At 52.5% G+C, this 22429-nt stretch overlaps 2 protein-coding genes across 7 annotated transcripts in view; one reads left to right on the top strand and one right to left on the bottom strand.

Moving 5' to 3' along the window:
• The window catches only part of SUGP2 (SURP and G-patch domain containing 2), a 25798-nt gene extending 13423 nt beyond the window's left edge, over positions 1–12375 (bottom strand). For 2 of the 5 annotated variants that reach the window (XM_053294410.1, XM_053294414.1), the window contains exons 1-4: positions 12266–12375; positions 11611–11709; positions 8730–8851; positions 275–1765 (exon numbers count right to left, since the gene is read on the bottom strand). In XM_053294410.1, the coding sequence (XP_053150385.1) occupies positions 275–1765; positions 8730–8844 (1606 nt within the window). In that variant the 5' untranslated portion in view covers positions 8845–8851; positions 11611–11709; positions 12266–12375. Of the gene's footprint in view, positions 1–274; positions 1766–8729; positions 8852–11610; positions 11710–11896; positions 12007–12265 lie in introns of those variants that run through there. The other 3 variants (XM_053294411.1, XM_053294412.1, XM_053294413.1) reach the window with 3 other exon arrangements.
• Positions 12315–22270, top strand: ARMC6 (armadillo repeat containing 6). 2 transcript variants are annotated; one of them, XM_053294418.1, is made up of 8 exons: positions 12315–12466; positions 16136–16286; positions 16612–16694; positions 17222–17792; positions 18733–18878; positions 19153–19284; positions 20738–20875; positions 21487–22270. In XM_053294418.1, the coding sequence occupies exons 2-8, from the start codon at positions 16166–16168 to the stop codon at positions 21697–21699; spliced, it is 1404 nt and encodes a 467-aa protein (XP_053150393.1). In that variant the 5' UTR covers positions 12315–12466; positions 16136–16165; the 3' UTR covers positions 21700–22270. The 2 variants fall into 2 exon arrangements, with proteins under 2 accessions (XP_053150393.1, XP_053150392.1); XM_053294417.1 differs by lacking the exon at positions 12315–12466 and adding an exon at positions 12473–12614.
• The last annotated feature ends 159 nt before the right edge of the window (positions 22271–22429 follow it).

Below are 22429 nucleotides of genomic sequence, written 5' to 3'. Positions count from 1 at the left end.
CCTACTCTGACTGGCAGAGTAGTAGCTCCTTAGGGCTTCAGAAAGATTTTTTCCCCTTAGCCCTACCTGGAAAAGCATCTCCTAGAACAAGCCCTCTTGTTTGCTTTAGACCTGTTGGGTTCTCTCGTATACAAAGACATGCAGAACAGCCTACCTGATTAGTCAAGTACGACTCAAATAAATGCATCAGTTCTGTTTAAGAGACAACCCTAAGGAATAGTGCTAAATAAGCATGTGGAGGTTGGGGTGTTTTTCAGACGCATGGTCTCCTTACTCTTAAGCTTGGGCCTGCCTTCTGGAACATTCCGCTGGTTTGGAGCAGGAGGCTCGGCGGCCGGTTTCTTCAGCTGCATCTGGTGGCCACTGGTCTCCAGCCAGCTCTCCAGGTTCTCCATGTACTCTCTCCCAAACAAGGTGTGGGTGTCGAAATTGGGGAACATGGTGGGCGGGGGGGCCACTTCCTGGAGGCCCACGGCTTCCAGGATCTTCTCCTGCCGGAAAGTCGACGCCAGGGCGAAGGTCTGCCCCAGCAGGGCCAAGGATTTCCGGCAGAGGGAAACGGTGGTCTCAAAAGCAGAGGCCATCTGCGCCGGGTCGTTGAAGCTGCTGGTCTTGGTGCTCAGCTCGTAAGCGTTGCAGGCCATCAGGAGAGGAGTGGTGCTCTTCAGCAGACAGTCCTGCAGACGCATCATGAACTGGTCAAAAGGCTTGATCACCTCAAAGAAGCAGTTCTTGGTCATCACTACTTTCTTCTCCAGCAGCAGGTTCAGAAACTTGTTGTCCAGCTTGGGGGTCTTCAGTGCGGCGTGATTCAAGCGCTTGACAACGAAGAAGCAGAAGTCACGGTGCTCCGGTTTCAGGGAGCACTTGAAGGAGGCCAGGATCTTGGCGCAAGTCTCCGTCTCCAGCGTGAAGAGCACTCGGTGGAGCTCCGAATACTCTGGGTCTCTCTTGATCTGGTTGAATCCGGCCCATTTAATGATTTCCACCCCAAAGGTGGCAAAGATGTCGGAGGGGTCAATGTGCTCCAAGTCTGGCTCCTTCACATTGATGATCTTCATGGAATCCAGGACATTCCTAAACGGGCCCAAAGTTGGCCTCTGGCTTAAGTGGGGGCGATGGGCAAATGCTAGTCTTGGCTTGGGCTGGTTGGCGGAGTCTTCTGGGGAATCCTCCGGCAGAGACAAAGGCTTGGTGTTCCACTTCCTGATGGGAGCAGCCATGTCCTTTCTGAGCATGCCTGAAGCCACCATGCCACGCTTCCCCCGGAGACCCCTTCCTCTCCCGCCCCGCAAAGCAGGGCTAAATTCTCGCTCCGGCTCCGGCTTCAGCTTGTAATCCAGGTCATAATCCCGGTTGCGCTGGGCTCCATAAGCCTCTTCCAAGAGCCCCGGCGACCTGAACTCGCTCAACAGCTCCGGAGAAGTGTAGTCCGCCTTACGGATCCTAGGAGCATCTCGAGTAGGGACGCGGCTGTAGTCCCGTTCTCGAGAGGCTGGGCGGACGTAATCTTCATCTCTGGAAGATGGGGTGCTGTAATCTCGTTTCACGGAAGACAGGCGGTCATACTCTCGGTTCCGTGTCGTTGGGTGGGCATAGTTTTTGGGGTAGTAATCCTCTTCTCTCTCGGCGGGGCTGCTAGATCTGTAGGAGCGCAGGGAATAGTCTTCTCCAGGGTCTTCCCTCCAGTCACTACGCCGGAACTTCCCATCGTCCTGAAGATCGTCGTCATCATATCGGGGACGCTGGGCTGGCCGCGAGTTAACTGTGGAGAGAAGTGAACAAGGTAGATGTTGATCACTGTGGTAGCCAACAGGAAGGCATGCCAAGCCCAAAAGACAGGCCAGAGGGGTTCCCCCCACCCCAGTGAGCCAGATCACAACCTCAAATCTCTTGGTTGCTTCAGACTTGAACTGAAATCAAATCCCAAGGGGGGTGGGGGAATGGGACCCAGTTCAACAGTCAGGCATTCAGCCTGGATATGTTCAGCCAGACACTCATGTCTGGCTGTATTACTCTGCATAACATACCATGCACTTGTGGCACAAACCTTCAAAAATACAGCTTTTAAACAATTAATATTCTTCTCAAATTAAATGCTTTCTCTCAAATGCTTTCAAGAATCACATTACCAGTAAAGAAAGAGTTTGGCCTCCTTTTATACAAGATGCATCTGAAGCTATCACCAAACTATTTTTTAGAGTTAGTTGCTGACATGGAGGGAAATTACTCAAAGCAGTCCCAGTGAAATTAAAAGGACAAGTTAGGCATTGCCTAATCTGTCCTTTTAATTTCAATGGGACTACTTTGAGTACCATATTTTCGCGCATAGCCCCTGCATGGGTGGCAGGGAGAGAGACAGGGAAGTGGGGAGAGGCACGGGGGGTGGGGTATGGGGGAGCAAGAAACATTGGACTTACCGTGAAGGGCTCTTTTTCACAGCCCGAGGAGGTCATCCTCCAAAAGTGCAGAGTTATGGACTGACCATGCTCCAAGACAGGACCAATAAGAGAACTTGAAGGCGTGGCTAGCCTATAACATGGGAGGTGACCCAGCCCCAGTTTCGGGACTGATGTGCTCACATAGAAAAGGAAAGGATTAGTCATAGAACAGAACAAGTAGGAAAAAACAGTAAAGTACAAGAATAGCCTACAAAGTTAAATGCCCAGAAGTCGCCCCCACCCAGGAGAATGCGCCCCCCTGGACGTAACCAACACACCCACAGAGAAGTAGACCAACATCTGAGGGTGGGCCGGATGACCTCCTCGGCTGTGAAAAAGAACCCTTCACGGTTAGTCCAATGTTTCTTTTTCCACAGCCTGAGGAGGTCGTCCTCCAAAAGTGCGGAAAATACCCAAGCTAATATTGTAGTCAGGTGGGTACAGAGAGGATGCACATTAGACCGCTTGTTGTGGTACAGTGTGGCCCAAGGCCACCTGAGACTCATGAAAGGACGAGATCTTATAATGTTTAATGAAGGGAGTGATAGACGATCGGGTGGCCGCCTTGCAGATCTCAAGCAAGGGCATATTAGTCGCAAAGGTGGCTGAAGCAGCTGCACTTTGAGTCGGATGTGCGGTAATCCTCGAAGGTGGAGGGATATTGAGAGACCCATATGCCACAGAAATGCAACTCCTTTTGCATTTCCGAAGCAATCGTGGCCTTGGAAATCTTAGCTCCCAGGGAAGCTTGCTGGAAGGATATGAAGAACGAATCCGAATCTTGTCAGACTCTGTCATGAGTGCTCGGGACCGAGTGCCTCCTTGGTGATTGATGTGTGATTTGGCGGTCACATTGTCCGTGCGGACTAGGACATCGGCCTGACGGATCACAGGAAGAAACTGGAGAAGGGCCAGACGGATGGCTCGAAGCTCCAGCCAGTTGAGGATGTTGATTTTCTCCTGAGGTGTCCAAATGCCTTGTGCATATTGGCCGTTGCAATGAGCCCCCCCAGCCCAACAGGCTGGCATCTGTGGTAATGAGAACTCGCGTGGGAGTCATGAGGGGGAGGCCCTTCCGCAAGGCGGGAGATCACCACCACCTGAGGGAATGCCGAACCTTCAACGGCAGGCAGATCTCCTTGTGGACACAGGCCATGATGTCCTCCTGGAACAGGAGGAGGAGCCACTGAAGGGGCCAGGAGCGCCAGCGAGCCCAAGGGGAGCACTCGAGGCATGAGATCATCAGCCTGAGCAGCTGGACCAGCGACATCAGGTCCGCGGATGTTGCCTGAAGAAGAGGACGGATGAAGAGTGCCAATTTCTGCCGGCGATCTGGTGGCAGGGAGACGGACGGGTGTTGAAGATCGCCCCCAAATGCTGGATGGTGTGCGAAGGCACCAAGTGACTTTTTTGATTATTTACAATAAACTTGTGGGAGGCCAGGACAGACAGGGTGTGCTGCACCGAATCCTGGGCTAGTGGGAACGAGGATGCTCGGATGAGCAAGTGGTCCAAATATGGATAAATGTGGATTCCGCTCGTCCGGAGGCTGGCCACCAGAGCCACCATTGTCTTGGTAAATACCCTCGGGCAGACCAAAGGGTAAGGCCCTGTATTGGTAGTGGTGTCCGTCGTAGCAGAACCTGAGGAACCGGCAGTGACTGGGTAGAGCAGATACGTGGAGGTAGGCCTCGGAAAGATCAACAAAAGCCAGGAGGTCCTGCCGTAGAATTGCCTTCTTCATAGACCAGAGGGACTCCATGCGGAATTTCCACTTGCGGATGAACCGGTTGAGGGAACACAGATTCAGCACTGCTCTCCAAGATCCATCCTCCTTTGGTACAAGAAACAAGAGAGAGTAAACAACTTGCCATTATTCGGTCGATGGCACAGGTTCGACAGCATTGATCAGGAGAAGATGCTGAATGGCTAGACGCATCCGCTGATGCTTGTCCGGCAGGGCGATCTGGGAGAGACGGTGACCTGATCTGGAGGCTGCACCTGGAAGTCCAGGACGTATCCGTGGGCGACGGTAGACAGAACCCAGCGGTCCTGAGTCATGGTCTTCCACTGGGAGAAGGCACAAAGTAGCCCGACTACTGGGGGGGTAGTCATTGTTTTTGGTTGGGGAGGGAAGAGGCTGAGGGGAAGGCTCTGGAAGAGCGTCCTCTGGCTGATTCTCCTCCTTGCTGTTGCCACTGGTTGCATCAGGCGGGGTGGTAGGAGAAGCCTCGGTTGTCCTTGGGAGAGGAGAAGGTAGACCACTGGGATCCTCAGAAGGACTGAAAGGACTGAGAACTGGCACGAAAGGGCCTACAAAATTCCCTGAAACTGGAGGCTAAGGCTTTTTTCTTGTCCTTGGTCTCGGTGAGGATTGGATCCAGCACCTCGTCAAAGAGTCATGCACCTGTAAAGGGGGTGGCTGAAAGGTTAAGCCGGGACCTTGAGTCCACATCCCAATGCTTCAACCAGAGGGAATGGCCAACTGCCACCCCGAGGCCATAGCCTGAGCGGCTTGCTGGATGAAATCCAGGCTAGAATCCGCCATTAGTGCTGTCGCTTTGGCCAACTTATTTAGCCCTTGGCGCACTTTAGTGAGTTCAGGAGGAACCATAGCGGCTCATTCTTTGACCCAGAGCATTGAGGCCCTGGCGAAGATAGAATTAGTAGTGGCCGCCTTGATGACTGTAGCCGAGGCAGAGTGGTTTTTTTCGAAGAAGCATATCAGCTTTGCGGTCTTCAGGAGCCCTGAGTTGCTCATCTCCCTCTTTAATCACTACGAAGCGGACACCAATTGGGCCACCGGAGGGTCCACTGTGGGAACCGCAAGGAGAGAGGCTACGTCAGGCAGTAGGTTGTAGTGCTTTGTAGGGAGAGGACCAGGGGCCCTAGAGGAGGCGGGAGAAGCCCATTCCGCCATCATAACCTCCCGGAACAAGGAAGGGAAGGGAACAGTAGCAGCTGGGGCCGAACAGGAGGGAAAGACATTATGCTCAAGAGGATGTGGTCTGAGTAGTATCAATAAGAGAAATATTGTTTATGGCGCGTCTAGCTTGAGACAGAGAAAAGGCGATAGGAGCTCAGAAGAGGGCTAACTGTGTTTTCATCAGAGAGTTCTCCTTCCTCCTTATCAGACAAGGAGTCAGCTCCCTCATCATTCCCACTCAGCCTCTCCTCCAGGTCAGAGGCAGGGCATCCCGCCGATAAGAGGGCGTACATCAGAGGGGACCGACCTGGAAGGAGGGGGGACCCTGGGTATGGTGGTAGGTATGGATAGGCCAGGTGCAGTCGCCTGTGAATGAATAGGCGGAGGCCTGGATGGAGCAGAGAGTGTTTAGGAGAAGGAGCTCCTTGAGAAGAGGAGGAGGGAGAGGGGGATCTAGGTCTCTTTCTCTGTCTGGGTGGAAGGAAGCGGCCCTTTTCATTGGTAGGGATAGGAAGCCTGCCAGCACTGGAATCAGACGAGGAGGACCTGGAGTGGTGGCAATTAGCTCTAGTTGGCAGTGGAGCTTGAATAGGCACATTAGCCTTGCAAAATTCGGACCATTGGCGCGAAAAGAAATCACCCAGCCAACTCACAATATTGGGCGGGGGGGGGGGCGAGGGAGGAGAACAGCAGGAACTGGTGTGGTACTCACATCCACAGGGCACACAGGAATCCCAGACAGTCCTGGTGGCAAGTTTGGCTGCCCGGGCTGTGCAGGCTGAAGGACCGCTAGTCGCGGAGAGGAGGGGCTGGTCTCTGGCGGAGTTCTGGCCAGATTAGAGGGCAGCGGCAGGAGGGCCCCGGCCGATAAACTGGGCGTGGGCTCTGCATGCGTTATCTCTGTCTCCTGTGCCAGAGGCAGGCGAGGAGGAGGAGGGCGGCTGCAGGGCGAGTCCGGCAACAGAAGCACCTCCTCCGGCAAGCCAAGAGGAGGGTCCGGGTTGGAAGGAGGGGGCTGAGCGCCCCGGTTCAGAGGCAGCTGGGCATCCCGTGCCGGCGTCTGGAAGGTGGCAGGGCCATGATTCGCAGACAGCCTGGAGCAGTAATCTCTCCCTCAGGCGGACCGCGTAAGCCTCTATAGGCGAAGCAGCTGTGCTCTCCTTTCCCTTCTTATGGGCTTTCTTTGGAGCTTTGCCACTTGAAGCGGGAACAGCTGGCCTAGAAGGGGCGCAACGTTCCGCAGGTACCAACAGCAGGGCCCATATCCCCAACTTCAGTCTGTACTGCGGGCGAAGGCCTACCCCGATGGTCAGAGAGAGGGCCTTCCGAAAGAGAGCCCTCTCAAGGCGCGCCCGCATGTGTGCGCTCCATTGAAAAATGAAAATGAAAGTGGGGGGGAAAGCAGCCGAATTAAACTAAACAGAAGTTTTTTTGTACAACTAGAAAGAGACAGAAAGGAAAACCGACTTCTCTCCCACCCTGGCACAATGCTAGAAAGGATGAGAGGAAAAAGAAGTAGGCTAGCCAAGCAAGCTTTATTAAGAGCGAAAAAAGTTGCAGAGCAACAGAAACGACCTGTTCATGGAGCCAAGACAGGACCGGAACTGGGGCTGGGTCGCCTCCCACGCAATAGGCTAGCCACGCCTTCAAGTTCTCTTATTGGTCCTGTCTTGGCGCATGGTCAGTCCACAACGCCACACTTTTGGAGGACGACCTCCTCGGGCTGTGGAAACATGGGACAGTGGGGAGAGAAAAGGGCTGGTGGGGAGAGGAGGCGGGAGAGAAACTTCCTCTTCTTTAAAAACAGCAGACAGAACAACTCAAGGGTTGTTGGGAAATGCAGTGCAAAGGTTGTTGGGAAATGTAGTCCCGCCATAGTCATGCAGGTTGCTGCTGGGAGACATTCAAACCACAACTCCCAGCAGCTCCCAAGACTGGGCTGCTTGCTAGGAGTTGCCCAAGCCTGCAGGATGCGGTGAGCTGCCTCCTCCTCGGTTCCGTGCCCAAGGCTTCCTGAACAGAGGGAGACAATCCAGCAGGCGTGGTAGGATGGGACAGAGTCCATGTCCAGAGTCTGTGCAGAGTCCTGTCCAGAGTCTGTGCTAATGATTTAATAGAAAGCCCGCCCTCTTTTAGATCTCTGCATCCTGCTTTTTGTTTGCAAAAAATCAGATAACCTGCAGGTTCTTGGTGCAAAAACACAGTAATTTCCCGCATGTCACTCAGTGTCTGAACTGAAGAGTTAAAAATACTAGTGAAATTGGAGTAGAATAGAACCCTCAGTTTTAATGGTTCAATACCTTAGCCAGATGAAAAAGAAAAAGACATTGAAATAATCTTGCTCATTAATTAGATTTGTACATATGAAGCAAATGTATATACACAGAGAGAGAGAGATTGCACTGAACTAGGGATGTGCAAACTGGTTCAGGGTCAAACAGAAACCACCACCCCCGCCTGGTTCCGTCCGGACCTGAACCCCCACACCAGTTCGTGAATTTTTTAATTTAAAAAAAATTAGTACCTCCTAGCCCCTTTGGGGGGGCTTCCTAAAGGCCGTGGGGTGTGTGTGTGTATCCCTGCCAAGGTTCCCCCTCCCCCCACTGACCTCATTTATCACCGCCACGGCCCATAAAATAACCCTTTTTTGCCCGTTTGGGCCTCTGTTATTCTGTGTGGTGCCATGCATGCTCAAATAATGGCCGCCACACATGCTCAAATGACCTCTGTGAGGCCCTGGGCCATGCCAGGCCTTGCAGAGGCCATTTGAGCATGCATGGCGGCAGGCAAAACGGCTGCCATGGCAAATAACAGAGGCCTGAACGGGCCAACAAGATTATTTTACGGGCCGCAGCAGTGATAAACGAGGCCAGCGGGGGGAGGGGGAACCGTTTGGGGGGACCCCTCCATTAGGAAGCCCCCCCCCCCCGAAGGGGCTAGGAGGTATAATTTTTTTAAAAAAATTAAAAGTAAAAATTCACAAACCCCACCCCAGAACTGGGGCGGCGGGGTGTGTGTGTGTGTCAATGGGGGCCAGACCGAACTGGCCCAGTCAGGTTCGAGTGCAGCTCGCACTCGAACTGAACCGGGTTAGCGGGTTCTGTGCACACCCTTACACTGAACTGGGCTTTAATTGTGCTTCCACGCAACATCTGAGCTGCCCCTTTCCCCCTTTCAGCATCAAGGAACTTGAATGGAACAGGCAGGAAGCATTAAAGCAGGGATATCAAACGGCGGCCCTCCTGCAGATGTCGGGCCACAGCTCCCATCGTCTTTGGCCACAGTGGCCAGTAGCCAAAGACGATGGGAGCTGTAGCCCGACATCTGCAGGAGGGCCGCCGTTTCCCTCCATTAAGGGCTACCTCGAAGTTGATGGAGTGCCTCGTCAATGGCGTCACTCCGGTCCACGCGGCACCGTTTTGCCCTGGCCTGCATCACAGCATTGAACGTCTCCTGTGCCATCCGGTGAGAGATCATTTTGACTCTGAAACACAAAAGGAAGAGGGCTCAAGAGGGAGACCAAGCTGACATAGGAACCTGCTGTCTACCGAGTCAAATCCTTGGTCCCCCTAGCTCAGCATTGTCCACACTGACTGGCAGCAGCTCTCCAAGGTTTCAGACGGGGGTCTTTCCCAGCCCTACTTTGAGACACTGCCAGGGATTGGGCCTGGGACCTTCTACATGCAAAGCTGCACCAAGCTATAGTCCATGCTTTGAACATGTGAACATATAAATCAACATATAGACCACACAATTATTGCAGAGTCTAGCGCAGAGGTGTCCAGCATCTCCTCTTATGTGCTTAGGCTGGACTGGTTTCAGTTTGTGGCTCCTGATGATGTAGATAAGCTGCTTGGAATAGTGCGGCCTACCACCTGTTCTCTTGACCCTTGTCCGACATGGCTTATACTATCTGGCAGGGGGGTTGTTATAGAGCAGGGCTGCTCAACTTCAGCGCTCCTGCAGATGTTGGCCTACAATTCCCATAATCCCTGGCTACTGTGGCTGGGGATTATGGGAGTTATAGTCCAAAAACAGCTGGGGGGCCTAAGTTGAGCAGGCATGTTGTAGAGGGACTGGTAGATATTATACGTGCTTTTCTGAAGGAAGGCAGGATACCTTCCTGTCTCAAGGAGGCAATCAGTAGACCTCTTCTGAAGAAGCCTGCATTGGATCCCTCAGAGTTAAGCAGCTGTAGGCCTGTCACATTATGCAAAAACCCAGCTCCCTTGAGAAGTCCATAATGCTGGGAAAAGTTGAAAGGAAGAGAAGAAGAGGACGACCAGAAGCAAGGTGGATGGACTCAATTATGACAGCAATGAATGCACCACTGAGAGACCTTAAAGGCCAAGTTGAAGACAGATCACCCTGGAGAGAATCTTTCTATGTGGTCACCAAGAGTCGACACTGAATTGATGGTGCTTAATCCATCAACCAAAGGCCTGTCTCCAACCTTCCATGGTTGAGCAAGGTAATTGAGAGGCTGGTGGCTTGCCAGCTCCAGTCTTGGAGGAAACCGATTCAAACCTCTCCCTTTTGTCTCAGGTTGAGGCAGTGGCCAGAGCTTCGGCCGATACGCCAGCCACATCCAGTTCGTGAGTTAAACCACCTCGGAACAGTGGTACATATGCTGGTAAGCTCCAGCCTTGACTACTGCAATACACTCTATGTGGGGCTGCCTTTGTACATAGTTCAGAAACCACAGCTGGTTAATGTGGCAGCCAGGTTGGTCTCCGGGGCATCTCAAAGAGACCATATTATTCCTATATTGTTTCTAGCCAAAATACAAGATCCTGGTTATAACCTATAAAGCCCTAAATAGCTTAGGCCTAGAGTATTTAAGAGAATGTTGTCTTCACTATGAGCCCCATTGCCCATTGAGATCATTCAGAGAGCTCTGTCTGTAGTTGCCAACAACTAGTCTGGTGGCTACTCAGGTATGGTCCTTCTCTGTTGCTGCCCTGAGACTCTGGAATGTGCTCCCTGCTGTGAATGAGAGCCTCCCCATTTCTGACAACTTTTAAAAAGTCTCTAAAGGCACATTTATTCACCCAAGCATTTTTAACTAGACTTGTGGTCTTAAATTATTTTAAGGTTTTAATTTCTGTTTTACTTTGTTTTATGTTGCTGTAAACTGCCCAGAGACAGACATTTGGAGCAGTTTGCAAATATAATAAATACATTTAAAGAACAACAGAACAGAGGGCATTAAAAAAAGGCAAAAACAGCCACCAAACCTCAATAATCTTAAAAGAGCACAGTATAGTTTATTTCTCCGTTGATTTTTCCTAAGAATAAATATCGAATTACATAATCACCTTGAGAAAAAATTCTCAATCATTACAAAACAACAAATGCAGTACACCAACAAGTTTAAATAGAAGGTCTTTTCACAGCAAGAAACTGACAAATAGTAACTGGCAAACTAGGTCTATTAGAAGCTGCCTTATACTGGGTCTGACCATTGATCCATCTAGCTCAGTACTGTCTATACCAGGGATTCTCAACGTGTGGGTCCCCAGATGTAATTGGACTTCAACTTCCATAATTCCTACCAAAGGCCACTGGGGCTGGGGATTATGGGAGTTGAAGTCCAATAACATCTGGGGACCCACACGTTGAGAAAACCTGGTCTACACAGACTGGCAGTGGCTCTCCATGGTCTCAGGCAGAGTTCTTTCCCCCCTACCAGAGGATTTCAGAGACTGAACCTGGGACCTTCTGTGTGCAGCCCAGAGGATCTGCCACTGAGCCAAGGCCTCAACCCCTCAAGAAGCTGCCACCCTCCAAGTCAGAGCATGGGTCCATCAGGATGGTCTACTTTGATTGTGCCAGGGTTTCAGGCAGAGATGCTGCCAGGTAAGGAACCTGGGGCCTTCTGCATGCAGAGCAGGGGGATCCACCGTTGTGTTACAGCCCCTCCCCACATCACACACAGAAACAGGAAGACACACACACTAGGACCTCCAACCCTGAAAGGCCTAACTAAGAACAAAAAGCCCTCTTAAACAGAACGCTCGACTCCTAAGTGCCCACTTATAAGCACCAGCTACTGTTTTAGTTAATTAATATTATCGCTACCACCTCCATGTCCCACAAATGTAAGACATTTTTGAGAGCGAACATTCAGAAGGAGGAATCAGAAGGATCAGTCAGGGTTTCTAGAGCAGACCCCTAGTTCTCCCATTTAAAGGGAAATCAGGAAAAGAACAGCCTCTGAACCACGTAGGGTTGCCAACTTACCAGGCTCTTTCTTGCACCTTTATCCTCAGCTTATTAGGCAGGCAGGAACAGATACCTATTCTCAATCTTCATGCCTTGGAGAGCTGCACCTGCTAATTCCTGCAGACAGAAAAACTACTATTAAAAGGCAGAAGAGCAGTCCTGGGGTGAGTTTTCTACATTAGTTGGCAACCCTGTCTCTCCTCAGTCTTAAACTTTTTCTCTTTCTCCCAATACTCTTTAAATATGAAAATCTCCCCCCAGCTTCAGTATGATTACTATTATTAATTAGATAAACGCCACACGCCTAACCGTACTCAGGAGGATCTACATCCAGGCCCAGGCATCAAATCTTTGCGCATGCGCCTAAAAACGTAGACTCGGCGTTGTCTACGGAGAAAGCCTCATGCTCCCTCGCACGCATGCGCACAAAGGGCGCCGCCCAAGGATTTGTCGTCACCGCCCACGTTCGTTACCCTCAGCGCATGCGCACAAACGGCCGCCCGCCTTTTCAACCGCCGCTGGCAGGTTCTGCATTTCGCGCATGCGCCCATTCCTCGTTAAGAACCACCTTATCAATTCCCCATTTCATTTCCTCTCTTTCAAAGGAAAAGGAAAAGAATAAACAAAGCTGATGGTGAGGAGAAGCAAGACACTGGCGCGATTTTTCGCTCACCTTCCTCCTATTGCCCCATCGAGCGTAAGCGCAGCAGCCACCAATCACCAGCTCATGCGCAGTTCTGTGCCCACCGTGGCGCGCGCAGCCTGAACCAGCGGATAATAGGCGGAAACAGCTGTTCTACGCGCATGCGTCCTCTGGGATCATCCAGAGCAATCGGCTTTCCTCGTGGAAAAGACGCTACGGCGAGCGCCGAGGGTAAGCGGTGCGAAGAGAAAATTCCATGGTTGCATCTCTGGGATGGGGGGGTGGATTCTGCATATGCTCAGGGGAATCTATTTCTTTTGGATGTCAGTTTTTCTGTCTCCCCTGTCAGTAAGGGCAGAAGCCAACGATGATGGGGGAGGTAGGTAGGAAGGCTGCACTATCAGAGGCACGGCTTTGCCCGTTTCCCCTCCTCCTCCTCCCTAGTTAAGGGCAGAACCCAATAGTTGGGGGAGGAAGTAGGAAACCATACTCTGCATATGCTCAGAGACCCTGCTGGGAGTAGAAACCAATGATGGCGGGGGAGGGAGGTGGCAGGATGAACTCTGTGCCTACTCAAGGGCACTCTGCTCTCTGCTATAAAATGGCTTTGCCTGGCCTCCTTTTCTCCACTCCCATGGAGGGGATGGGGGTGGAGGAGAAGTAGGGTATATTTTGCCCATGTTCAGAGGCATTCCTGCCTCTGCTGTTGCTCTCAGCTGCTCCTTTGGTCTCAAAGGATGGCACCTTTCACTGTAGATGGGGGAACACCCTGTCCTCCTGCTCTGTATTCCTGCAGGTGCAGCCTCTGCTGAGCTGCCCGCAGGGAAGAGATTTCTGAGACTCCCTCCCCCCCCCCGCAGCTATGGTCTGTCTGCGGCATCCTGCCAAGAGCCCTTTCGGCACAGCTCAGCACTCCCCCCCCCCCCAGCTGGCGTTGCAGAGCAGCTCTGAGCTGAGCTCTTGGATGTGAAAACCCTGTGGATGCAGGCCCGGCAAATAATCAGAAGCAGCCGCTTTAGAAAGCTCCCCCCACCCCGCCCACCTCAGCATTGCACAAGCAGTTTTTCAAGCATTCTCCAGATTCATAGAAATATTTTCAGCCATGCTTTCCATTCTCGAAGAAGCCCCTTTTCAAGGGAAGCGCTCTCTTCTGTTAAGCAGGAGGCAATCCAGCCCAGCCTCCCTCCTGGTGGCTGTTGCTGATACCTCCCTTCAGTTTCTTTTTGGATTGTGAGCTCTTTGGGGCAGAGAACCACCTTCAGCCCCGTTTCTGTTCGGGAGTCGCCCCTGCTAACTGGGCCAAGAGGCCCCTTTTAAAGTGGTTCTCTCCCTGTATTTAGCAGAGGGAGAGCAACTGGCCCTATTCAGCCCCAGCTTAGCATCCTTCCCGGTGGTGGCGGCTGGCGTCTTCCTTGTGCTTTTTTCCCCACTGTAAGACCTTTGGGAGAAGGGAATTGTCTTCTTATTCCTTTCTCTATATATGCTGCTTTGGGAACCTTTGCTTTGGAAAGTGCTATATTAAATACCAGCATGGCTTCTGCAAGGACAAACCTTTTAGAATTTTTTGAGAGTGTCAACAGGCATGTGGATAAAGGTGATCCAGTTGACATAGTATACCTGGACTTGGAAAAGGCTTTCGACAAAGTTCCTCATCAAAGACTCTTGAGAAAACTGAGTCATGGGATAAGGGGACGGGTTCATGTGTGGGTTGGTCACTGGTTGAAGGAAAGGGAACAGAGGGTAGGTATAAATGGACAGTTTTCACAATGGAGGTAGGTAGGAAGGGGGGTCCCCTGGGGATCTGTACTGGGACCAGTGCTTTTTAACTTTAGAAGCTGGGGTAAGCAGCGAGGTGGCCAAATTTTCAGATGACACTATTTAGGGCAAAGTAAAATAAAATGTGCCATCAAGTCCATTTCGACTCCTGGTGCCCACAAAGCCCTGTGGTTGTCTTTGGTAGAATACAGGAGGGGTTTCCCATTGCCTCCTCCCGCGCAGTATGAGACGACGCCTTTCAGCATCTTCCTATATCGCTGCTGCCCGGTATAGGTGTTTCCCATAGTCTGGGAAACATACCAGTGGGGATTTGAACTGTCAACCTTCTGCTTGTTAGTCAAGCATTTTCCCCACTGTGCTACTTAAGGTGGGACAACTACTTAGGGTAGTGAAATGCAAAACAGATTGCAAGGAGCCCCAAAAGGATCTCTCCAAACTGGGGGAGTGGGTGACAAAATAGCAGATGCGGTTCAGTCAAGGGTCAACTGATGCATATTGGGGCAAAACACTCCAACGTCACATAGACACTGATGGGGTCTGAGCTGCCAGTTACTGACCAGGAGAGAGATCTTGGGGTCGTGAAAAAAAGATGACTGTGGGGCGACATGATCAGGGTCTATAAAATTATGCATGGTGTGGAGAGAGTGGATAGAAGTTTTTCTCTCTCTTGCATAACACTAGAAGCAGGGGTCAGCCCATTGGAACTGATTGCCACACAGTTTAGGACCAACAAAAGGAAACAACACATAACTAACCTGTGGAATTCTCTGTCACAGGATATGGTAACAGCTACCACCTGGGTGGCTTTAAAAGGGGCTTAGACAGATTCATGGAGGAGAGGTCTATCAATAGCTACTAGTCTGGTGGCTGTGGGCCATCTCCAGTCTCAGATGCCTCTGAATCCCAGTTGCAGGGGAGCAACAGCAGCAGGAGAGAGGGCATGCCCTCAGCTCCTGCCTGTAGGCTTCCAGAGGCGTCTGGTGGGCCACTGTGTGAAACGGGATGCTGGACTGGATGGGCCTCCTTGGGCCTGACCCAGCAGGGCTGTTCTTATTTATTTTCTTAAATATTAATAATAGTCTGGTGGCAAGGGAGAGCAAAACTTCTCTTTGTGTCAGTGTTCTTCTGGCGGCCCCCTAACTGCAGCTCCCTGACTCTGACCAAAGCTGAATACTCTGCACCAGGCCTGCTCAACTTAGGCCCCCCAGCTGTTTTTGGACTACAACTCCCATAATCCCCAGTCACAGTGGACAATAGCCAGGAATTATGGGAGTTGTAGGCCAACATCTGCAGAAGGGCCGAAGTTGAGCAGCCCTGCTCTGCACAGTCCCCCTGGCACCAGGTGGAGGCAACTGTTCCCATCGTGCAGAGCCTCACTTTTCATCTTGCCTCTGTGCCTGGAGGTGGCCTATAGCCATCAGGGCTAGTAGGCATTGATAGCCCTGCCCTCCATGAATTTGTCCAAGCCCCTTTTACAGCCATCCAAGCTACTGGCCATCACCACATCCCATGGCAGAGAATTCCATAGATTAGTGATGTGCTGCGTGGGGAAGTGCTTCCAGCTCTTAAGAGGGGGCTCCATCTGTCTTCAAGGACCCTCCCAGCACTGAGAAAAGCCCCCTGCAGTGTGGAGGTCGGCGCCATGGATAATGGAACATAGGAAGCTGCTGTATACTGAGTCAGACCATTGATCCATCTCACTCAGTATTGTCTACCCAGACTGGCAGTGGCTTCTCCAAGGTTGCAGGCAGGAGTCTCTCTCGGCCCTCTCTTGGAGATGCTGCCAGGGAGGGAACTTGGAACAGAGATGCTCTTCCCAGAGCGGCTCCATCCCTTACGGGGAATCTCTTCCAGTGCTCACACATCACGTCTCCCATTCATATGCAACCAAGCCGGACCCTGCTTAGCTAAGGGGACAAGTCAGGCTTGCTACCCCCAGACCAGCTCTGGCATTGAAGGTTTTTTGCCCAAATGGCCCCCAATTGAAACCATACTGAAGACCGCTGCTCTATGGACTCTCTCTACATAATGTGTGTTCTTATCTGCGTGCGTTACTGCTGCTTGCATTCTTAAGGACGCACACACCAGTGTCTGTATTAAAAAAAAAGGCTTTCCTGGCCACAGGTGGAGCAGCCGGGCGGGTTTCTGGCCACCATGGCGGCGAAGCAGATTACCCAGGAGACCTTTGACGAGGTGGTGCAGGAGAACATCGTTGAATTTGGCCTAGAGCCGGAAGAAGCGCTCAACGAAGCCGTGCAGCAGTTTGAATCCCAAGGTACGACTTGCCGAAGGGAGGCGGGGACCCACCTGTTAGGGCCAGCCCTGTGCCTTAAGACAGCTGTCTGCACGATTTCAGTGGGGTGCCTGTGTCTCTTGAGGGGGTGGAGGCCGAGAGAACTCTGGCAGAGTTTTTGGATCCCATGCCACTGCATGTGTCTCTGTCTCTGTCCCTTCTTTGTTCCTGGCACCGGGTATTCCACGGTAGACTGCCTCTGAACATGGAGGTTTGATAAAAGCGTGTGTGTGTGTGTGGCTGGTGACCATTGCTAGAGCATTTATTTAATGTAAGAAGCAGTCTTGCAGTCTCTGTCTCCTTCCAGGTGTCGATCTGAGCAACATAGTAAAGGAGGCCCCCAATCCGACCTCTGAGAACGGTCAGGAACAGAACCACGCGATTTTACAGGTGAGTGAAGTGCCGGTTGCTGGCGAGGAAAGGGTCAAGAAATATGAGGGCTGTATTTGCTGAATCGGACCCCAAAGGGCTAGCTAGTCCATTATCCTGTTTCCACAGGCGTCGACTGACATGGCTGTGCGAAGGCCATAAGCAGGCCATAGAGACAACAACCCCCCCCCATTTGCCCCTTAGTTAGTGGGTGGTTCCGAGATAGACTGCCTCTGACCATGGAGGCTCCACTAGATATAAGGAGAGCCCTCATTAATTACACCAAAAGGTCCAGTTACCCCAGTGTCCTGTTTCCAACAGGGGACAGCCTAATTCCCAGATTTCCCCCGCCCTGTATCCCCGGGATCTAGCTTGCAGAGGTACACTGAAAGCTTTGTCATACTGCGCCGGCTTCCAATTCTGGAAGCTGCTTTTAAAACTCTCCTAGCGAAACCTGCATTGAAGGAGGCTTGGAAGGCAGTGCAGAGGGAACGGAAGGCGTTGAGGGAAACGGGATGGCTTGTCCTTTTCTCCCCCCACCGCTACAGACCCTGGACTCGCTCCAGAAAGCCATCGTCGACTCCGACTCGAGTGAGATGGACGAGCTTCTGGGGAGCTTTGCCGAGCAGTGCAGGCGGGAGCTGGCGGTCCGTTACCTGGCGGGGCGGAAAGGGGCCTACGCGGCCGTGTTGGCTGCTGGCCGCCTGGCCTGTGAGGACCGCTGCTCCCTGCTGAAGGCCCTGGAGGCCCTGTCTGCGCTCACGGACGGCCAGCCTGACCTGCTCGACGCCTCCGGCCAGGAGCTGCTGCTGCAGGTGCTGCAGGGGAGCCGAGATGCCGCCGACTTGACGTTCGTGGCCATCCGCTGCGTGCGGCACGCCTGCCTCAAGCACGAGCAGAACCGGCAGGACCTGGTCAGAGGCGGGGTCCTCCCGCTGCTGGCGGGGGCCATTGTGCAGCACGGGGATCGCGCCAACGTGGTCCGGGAGGCCTGCTCTGGCCTTCGCATCATGACCTTTGACGACGACATCCGGGTGCCCTTTGGCCATGCCCACGACCACGCCAAGATGATTGTGTCGGATCACGACGGCTTGAGGATCCTGATAGAGGCCGCCAAAGGTAGCGTTCTCCCCCACCCCTCGTACGTGCCCAGAGAGACCCCTAAAGTTCTTAAGCGGCCAGGCCACTTGGCTATTGTCATGACCCCAGATCTGGTGGATAGTCCATGGGAGAAGACAGGGTGGGGAGACCCTACCATGCAGAGTCTGGGCTCCAGTGCCTGACAAAGACTTGCCCTAGAAGAGGGCTGCGCAAGCTGGGTCCTCTTGCATATGTTGGCCTAAAGCTCTCATCATGACCACTGGGGCTGGGAATGATGCGAAATGGCCCTGCATCCATTTCAAGCCTGCATCCTCTGGCTTAGAGGCGTCCCTCGCGGTCCTGCCAGCCCAAGCAGTTTCCCTGGTGCTGCAGGAGCCAGTGCTTAAAGGGTCGGGCGAGGCCCCTTTAATAAGAAACAGGGCCTTCCCGAGGGAAGGGTTGGGGCTAAGTCACTCTGCTAGGACAGCAGCTGTAAAAACCAGTGGCCCGCTCCAGGCATCTGCTGGAGCAACGTCTGTTGAATGCTGCTGCACCTAGCTCTTTTGCTCGGAGCTCTCCATGGTCCTGACTCCTTTCCCTTTTGGAGCTCTCTAGGATCTTTGTCCCTCCTGACTCCCTGCCATGGTAAGGTTCCCAACCCAGCCTTATACAGGATAGCTTTTAGACACCGGCTCAGTACTGGTCACTTCTAGAGGGAATCCTGGAAGAATCCATAGGGAAAGAGCTGAGTAGGTAGCGTGCCTGCTTTTGGTGTAGAAGGTCCCAGGTTCAATCACCAGTTAAAAGGAACTACCCCTCTCTGCCAAAGCATTAGAGTGCTGTTGCCAGCCAGAGTAAATCTGTGTTCAACAGATAGGTCAGACTCAGGTGTGCGGCAGTTTCATTTGCATACCTTGTACACAGAAGATCTCAGGTTCAGGTTTTTGTTCTTCTCTCCTCTTTCCCTGACTCTGGGCAGCCTTCACAGATGACTGCAGCGTCCTGAGTGAAATCTGTGCCACGCTAGGACGCCTGGCTGTCCGCAACGAGTTTTGCCAGGAGATCGTGGACCTGGGAGGCTTGAATTTCATGGTGGCGTTGCTGGCAGACTGCATCGACCACCAGGTAGAGAACCATCTTATACCCAAAGTGATGTATCCGTATCCTGTCTAAAATGCTGGAGAGCTGCTGCCAGTCAGTGTTGGCAATGTAGAGCTCGATGGACCAAAGGCCTGATTCAGTAGGCAGCAGGAAAAGGAATCTGTGTCCATCTCTCTCTTTCCACCCATATACCTTTCATAATTCTGTAAGCATTGGGGCTTTGTTTTAATAAGAAATCGCTGTTCCGTCTGATGCCCTGATTCTGACTGGGGATTCTTTCCTCCTATTTTGTGGGTAGGAGCTGGTGAAACAGGTGCTGAGTGCCATCCGGGCCATTGCGGGCAACGATGATGTGAAGGATGCCATTGTCAACGTCGGAGGGACGGATCTTATCGTCTTAGCCATGAGCCGCCATCTTGCAAGCCCTCAGGTAAAAGAGAGTAAGGTAGCTTTTGGAGTGGGCATAGGCTGCACATCTGTCTGTCTGTCTGTCTCTGTCTTGGCACTCTTGCGGTGCTCCAAGATCTGTCTTGGATGGTGCCAGGGGCAGCCCAAAGTGCTCTCCACCAGCGGCTGTTTGGAGGTCATAAGAACAGCCCTGCTGGATCAGGCCCATCTAGTCCAGCTTCCTCTTTCCCATAATAGTGGTTCACCAGATACCTCTGAAAAGCCCACAGGCAAGAGGTGAGGGGAGCATGCCCTCTCTCCTGCTGTTTCTCCCCTGCAACTGGTATTGAGAGGCCCCGTGCCTCTGAGGCTGGGGGTGGCCTGTAGCCACCAGACTAGTAGCCATTGACAGACCTACCTTCCATGAACTTCTCTAAATCCCTCTTAAAGCCATCCAGGCTGTTGGCTGTCACCACATCTTGTGGCAGAGAATTCCATAGGTCGGTTACGCATTGTGTGAAAAAGTACTTCCTGCTGTCGGTGCTAAATTTCTCGGCCATCACTTTCATGGGATGGCCCCTGGTTCTAGTATTGTGAGAGGAGGAGAAAACATTATCTCTGTCCACCCTTTATATTCCATGCATGATTTTATAGACTATCATGTCTCTCCTCGGTTGACTTTTTTCCAAACTAAAAAGCCCCAGATGCTGTAGCCTTGCCTCCTAAGGAAGGTGCTCCAGGCCCCTGATCATCTCGGTGGCCCTCTTCTGCACCTCCTCCAGTTCTACAGTGTCCTCCTTAAGAGATGGTGCCCAGAACTGGCTTTTGGACTGGGCGTTGCTCCAGCAAGGCAGCTGCTGGAGGCAAGAGCTTGATGGAGTTGCCGTTGATCCAGCAAAGGGCTGGGGGATTTCGGAGCTAGGAGCCCCGCCCCTTCCTGAGGCTTAGGCTGGCCCCGATCCAAAGCAGGTGGCTGAGCTGGCCTCTTCCTCGAAGTAGGCCCATTGAGAAGAAGGCCCCTAGCAGCCCTGGCACAGCATCACCTCTGCTTCTGAGGGTAACGGGTTTCCTGGCCAGGAGAGAAGCCTCACTGAGCGGGGCGCTGGATCCCCAGAGCTCCTCCCGAGGCGGTGACACGTTCTGGCTGCTCTGGGTCTCTTGGAGCCAGGCGGCTTTTGTTGGGGCTGGGGGGTATTGGCCGGGGCACATCCTCCAAAAGGGTCTCCTTCCGTTGGCGAGAAGAGGCACGGCTCCTTTTGGGGATATATGGATGGTGTGGGTTGCTTCTGCAGCCTTTGGGCAGAAGTGGGGAGAACTCTCTTCCTTCTGCACCTGCCCCACAGTAATACCTGCCCATTGTTTGACTTGTGGGGGATCACCTGGGCAGCTTCCAGAAGGTGAACCCGCGTGGGCCGCTGGCCGGCCTGTAATCCCCTCCTTCGGGTGCCAAAGGGTTGCCCCTGGATTTTGTTCATGGCTTTCTCCCCCCCACCCAGGTGTGTGAGCAGAGCTGTGCGGCATTGTGCATGTTGGCGCTGCGCAAGCCAGAAAACTGCAGCGTCATCATGGAGGGGGGAGGGGCCCTGGCGGCTCTGCAGGCCATGAAGACACACCCCCGAGAAGTGGCTGTCCAGGTATGGTGAAACCCCCATTTTCTCCTTTCTGTATGTTTGATAAAGGGGTCTCTTCTGCAGCTGTTAAGCTGCAGAACTCATTATTGGCCTCCTCTTGTAAAACCTGCAGGCTGAATCGGCAGGACTTCAGATATTTTAAATATGCCTGAATATTCATTAAAAATACATAACATGATGATGGTGTTTTTTCTAAAATGAGGTATTCCCCCTTTTCTCTTGCACAAAAGTAAATGCTTCTGCTCAAAGGCTTGCTTTCCTCTTGACCAGAGGAAGAAAAGCCTCTTCCAGGAAGAGGCATTCCTCTTCTCTTACATTGGACATAACTCTTCAGAAAAGAAGCATTCCCTTTTCTCCCTCATTTAGAAAAGGTACAGGAAAAAGAGAACATCTAAGACCATTTTAACGACCTAATTCGGGGCAGTAAATCAGAGTATCTAAATTGGGGGCTAATGGTGGCAGGGGTCCAGATTTAAGTGTTGGGAAGAAAATAATCAGCATCTCAAGACCACACACATTGACCCATGAGATGGAGATGTTTGGCCGTTCTTGTACATGCTGTTTGGTCTGAATGGCATTTCTCTCTCTCTCTCTCTCTCTCTCTCTCCACCCAGAAACAAGCATGCATGCTGATCCGGAACCTTGTCTCTCGCACCCGGGACTTCTCCCAACCCATCCTAGAGATGGGAGCCGAAGACTTGATCTCAGAAGCCCGGGCGGCCCACCGGGATTGCGATGACATCGCCAAAGCGGCTCTGAGGGACCTCGGCTGCAAGGTGGAGCTGCGGGAACTCTGGACAGGCCAGAAAGGGGGTCTGGCCCATTGAAACCCCAGAGCCTCCAACCTGCAGGGTGGCTGCGGCGGCAAGGGAATGCAGACTGGAATGAAGCCAGGCCGAGCTGTTGAAGAGAGGGAAATGAAAGAATGCGTTCAACACACACGTGTTCCCCTGGCTCGCGGAAAGGGGTCCGACTGAATGGCGGCAGCGGTGACTGTAGCCCCTGCATCGCCCCCAATTTTGCAGGCCGTGGCTGTATTTTTCGCGCTCTGCCTTTTCCCTTTCGCTTGTAGGCGCGCCCAGCTCTCAGACCAATCCCAACCCAGGCAGAGCCTGTGTACACGTCGCCAGCTAATGCCGCAGAGCTACGCTTTGTAGAACGACCCCCATTGTCACCACGAGAAAAAAAAAGGAGGAAAGGGTTTACGGGTTCGCTTTATGACTGCAGTTGACACACCGGTCTCTTCCTACAAGTGTCAAGGCCCAGCTCGGCCTCTGTTTCCCACAGCAACTAGTTTAGCTGCCTCTCTCCCCACTGTGTCTGCCCATGCTCTGTGCCCTCCACTACTTGCCCTCGGCTGTCTTCTGTAGTGTTATCATGGTTGTGTTAAGAACCACACACTTGTGTGTCTTGCCTTTTTTCCCCTCCCTGAAATGTGTTGATGCTTCCATAGTGACCAGTGGTCAGTCGGTGGGTGGGTCTGGTGTCTAGACGGAATGGGATGGTTTGCCCTGGGTTTCCTCTTCCTTCAGTTCATGTGTAAGGATGTTCACGGAG

Source organism: Hemicordylus capensis, chromosome 2 (assembly GCF_027244095.1).
Source record: "Hemicordylus capensis ecotype Gifberg chromosome 2, rHemCap1.1.pri, whole genome shotgun sequence".
NCBI lineage: Eukaryota > Metazoa > Chordata > Lepidosauria > Squamata > Cordylidae > Hemicordylus > Hemicordylus capensis.
Note: the sequence above shows the minus strand (reverse complement) of the source record. Positions and strands in the feature narration are given on the sequence as shown.

Coding starts and splice junctions, on each gene's coding strand:
- ARMC6 (XM_053294417.1), top strand. Junction 16,695..17,221: donor AGAACCACGCGATTTTACAG/GTGAGTGAAGTG, acceptor CCACCGCTACAG/ACCCTGGACTCGCTCCAGAA. Junction 17,793..18,732: donor CCTGATAGAGGCCGCCAAAG/GTAGCGTTCTCC, acceptor GACTCTGGGCAG/CCTTCACAGATGACTGCAGC.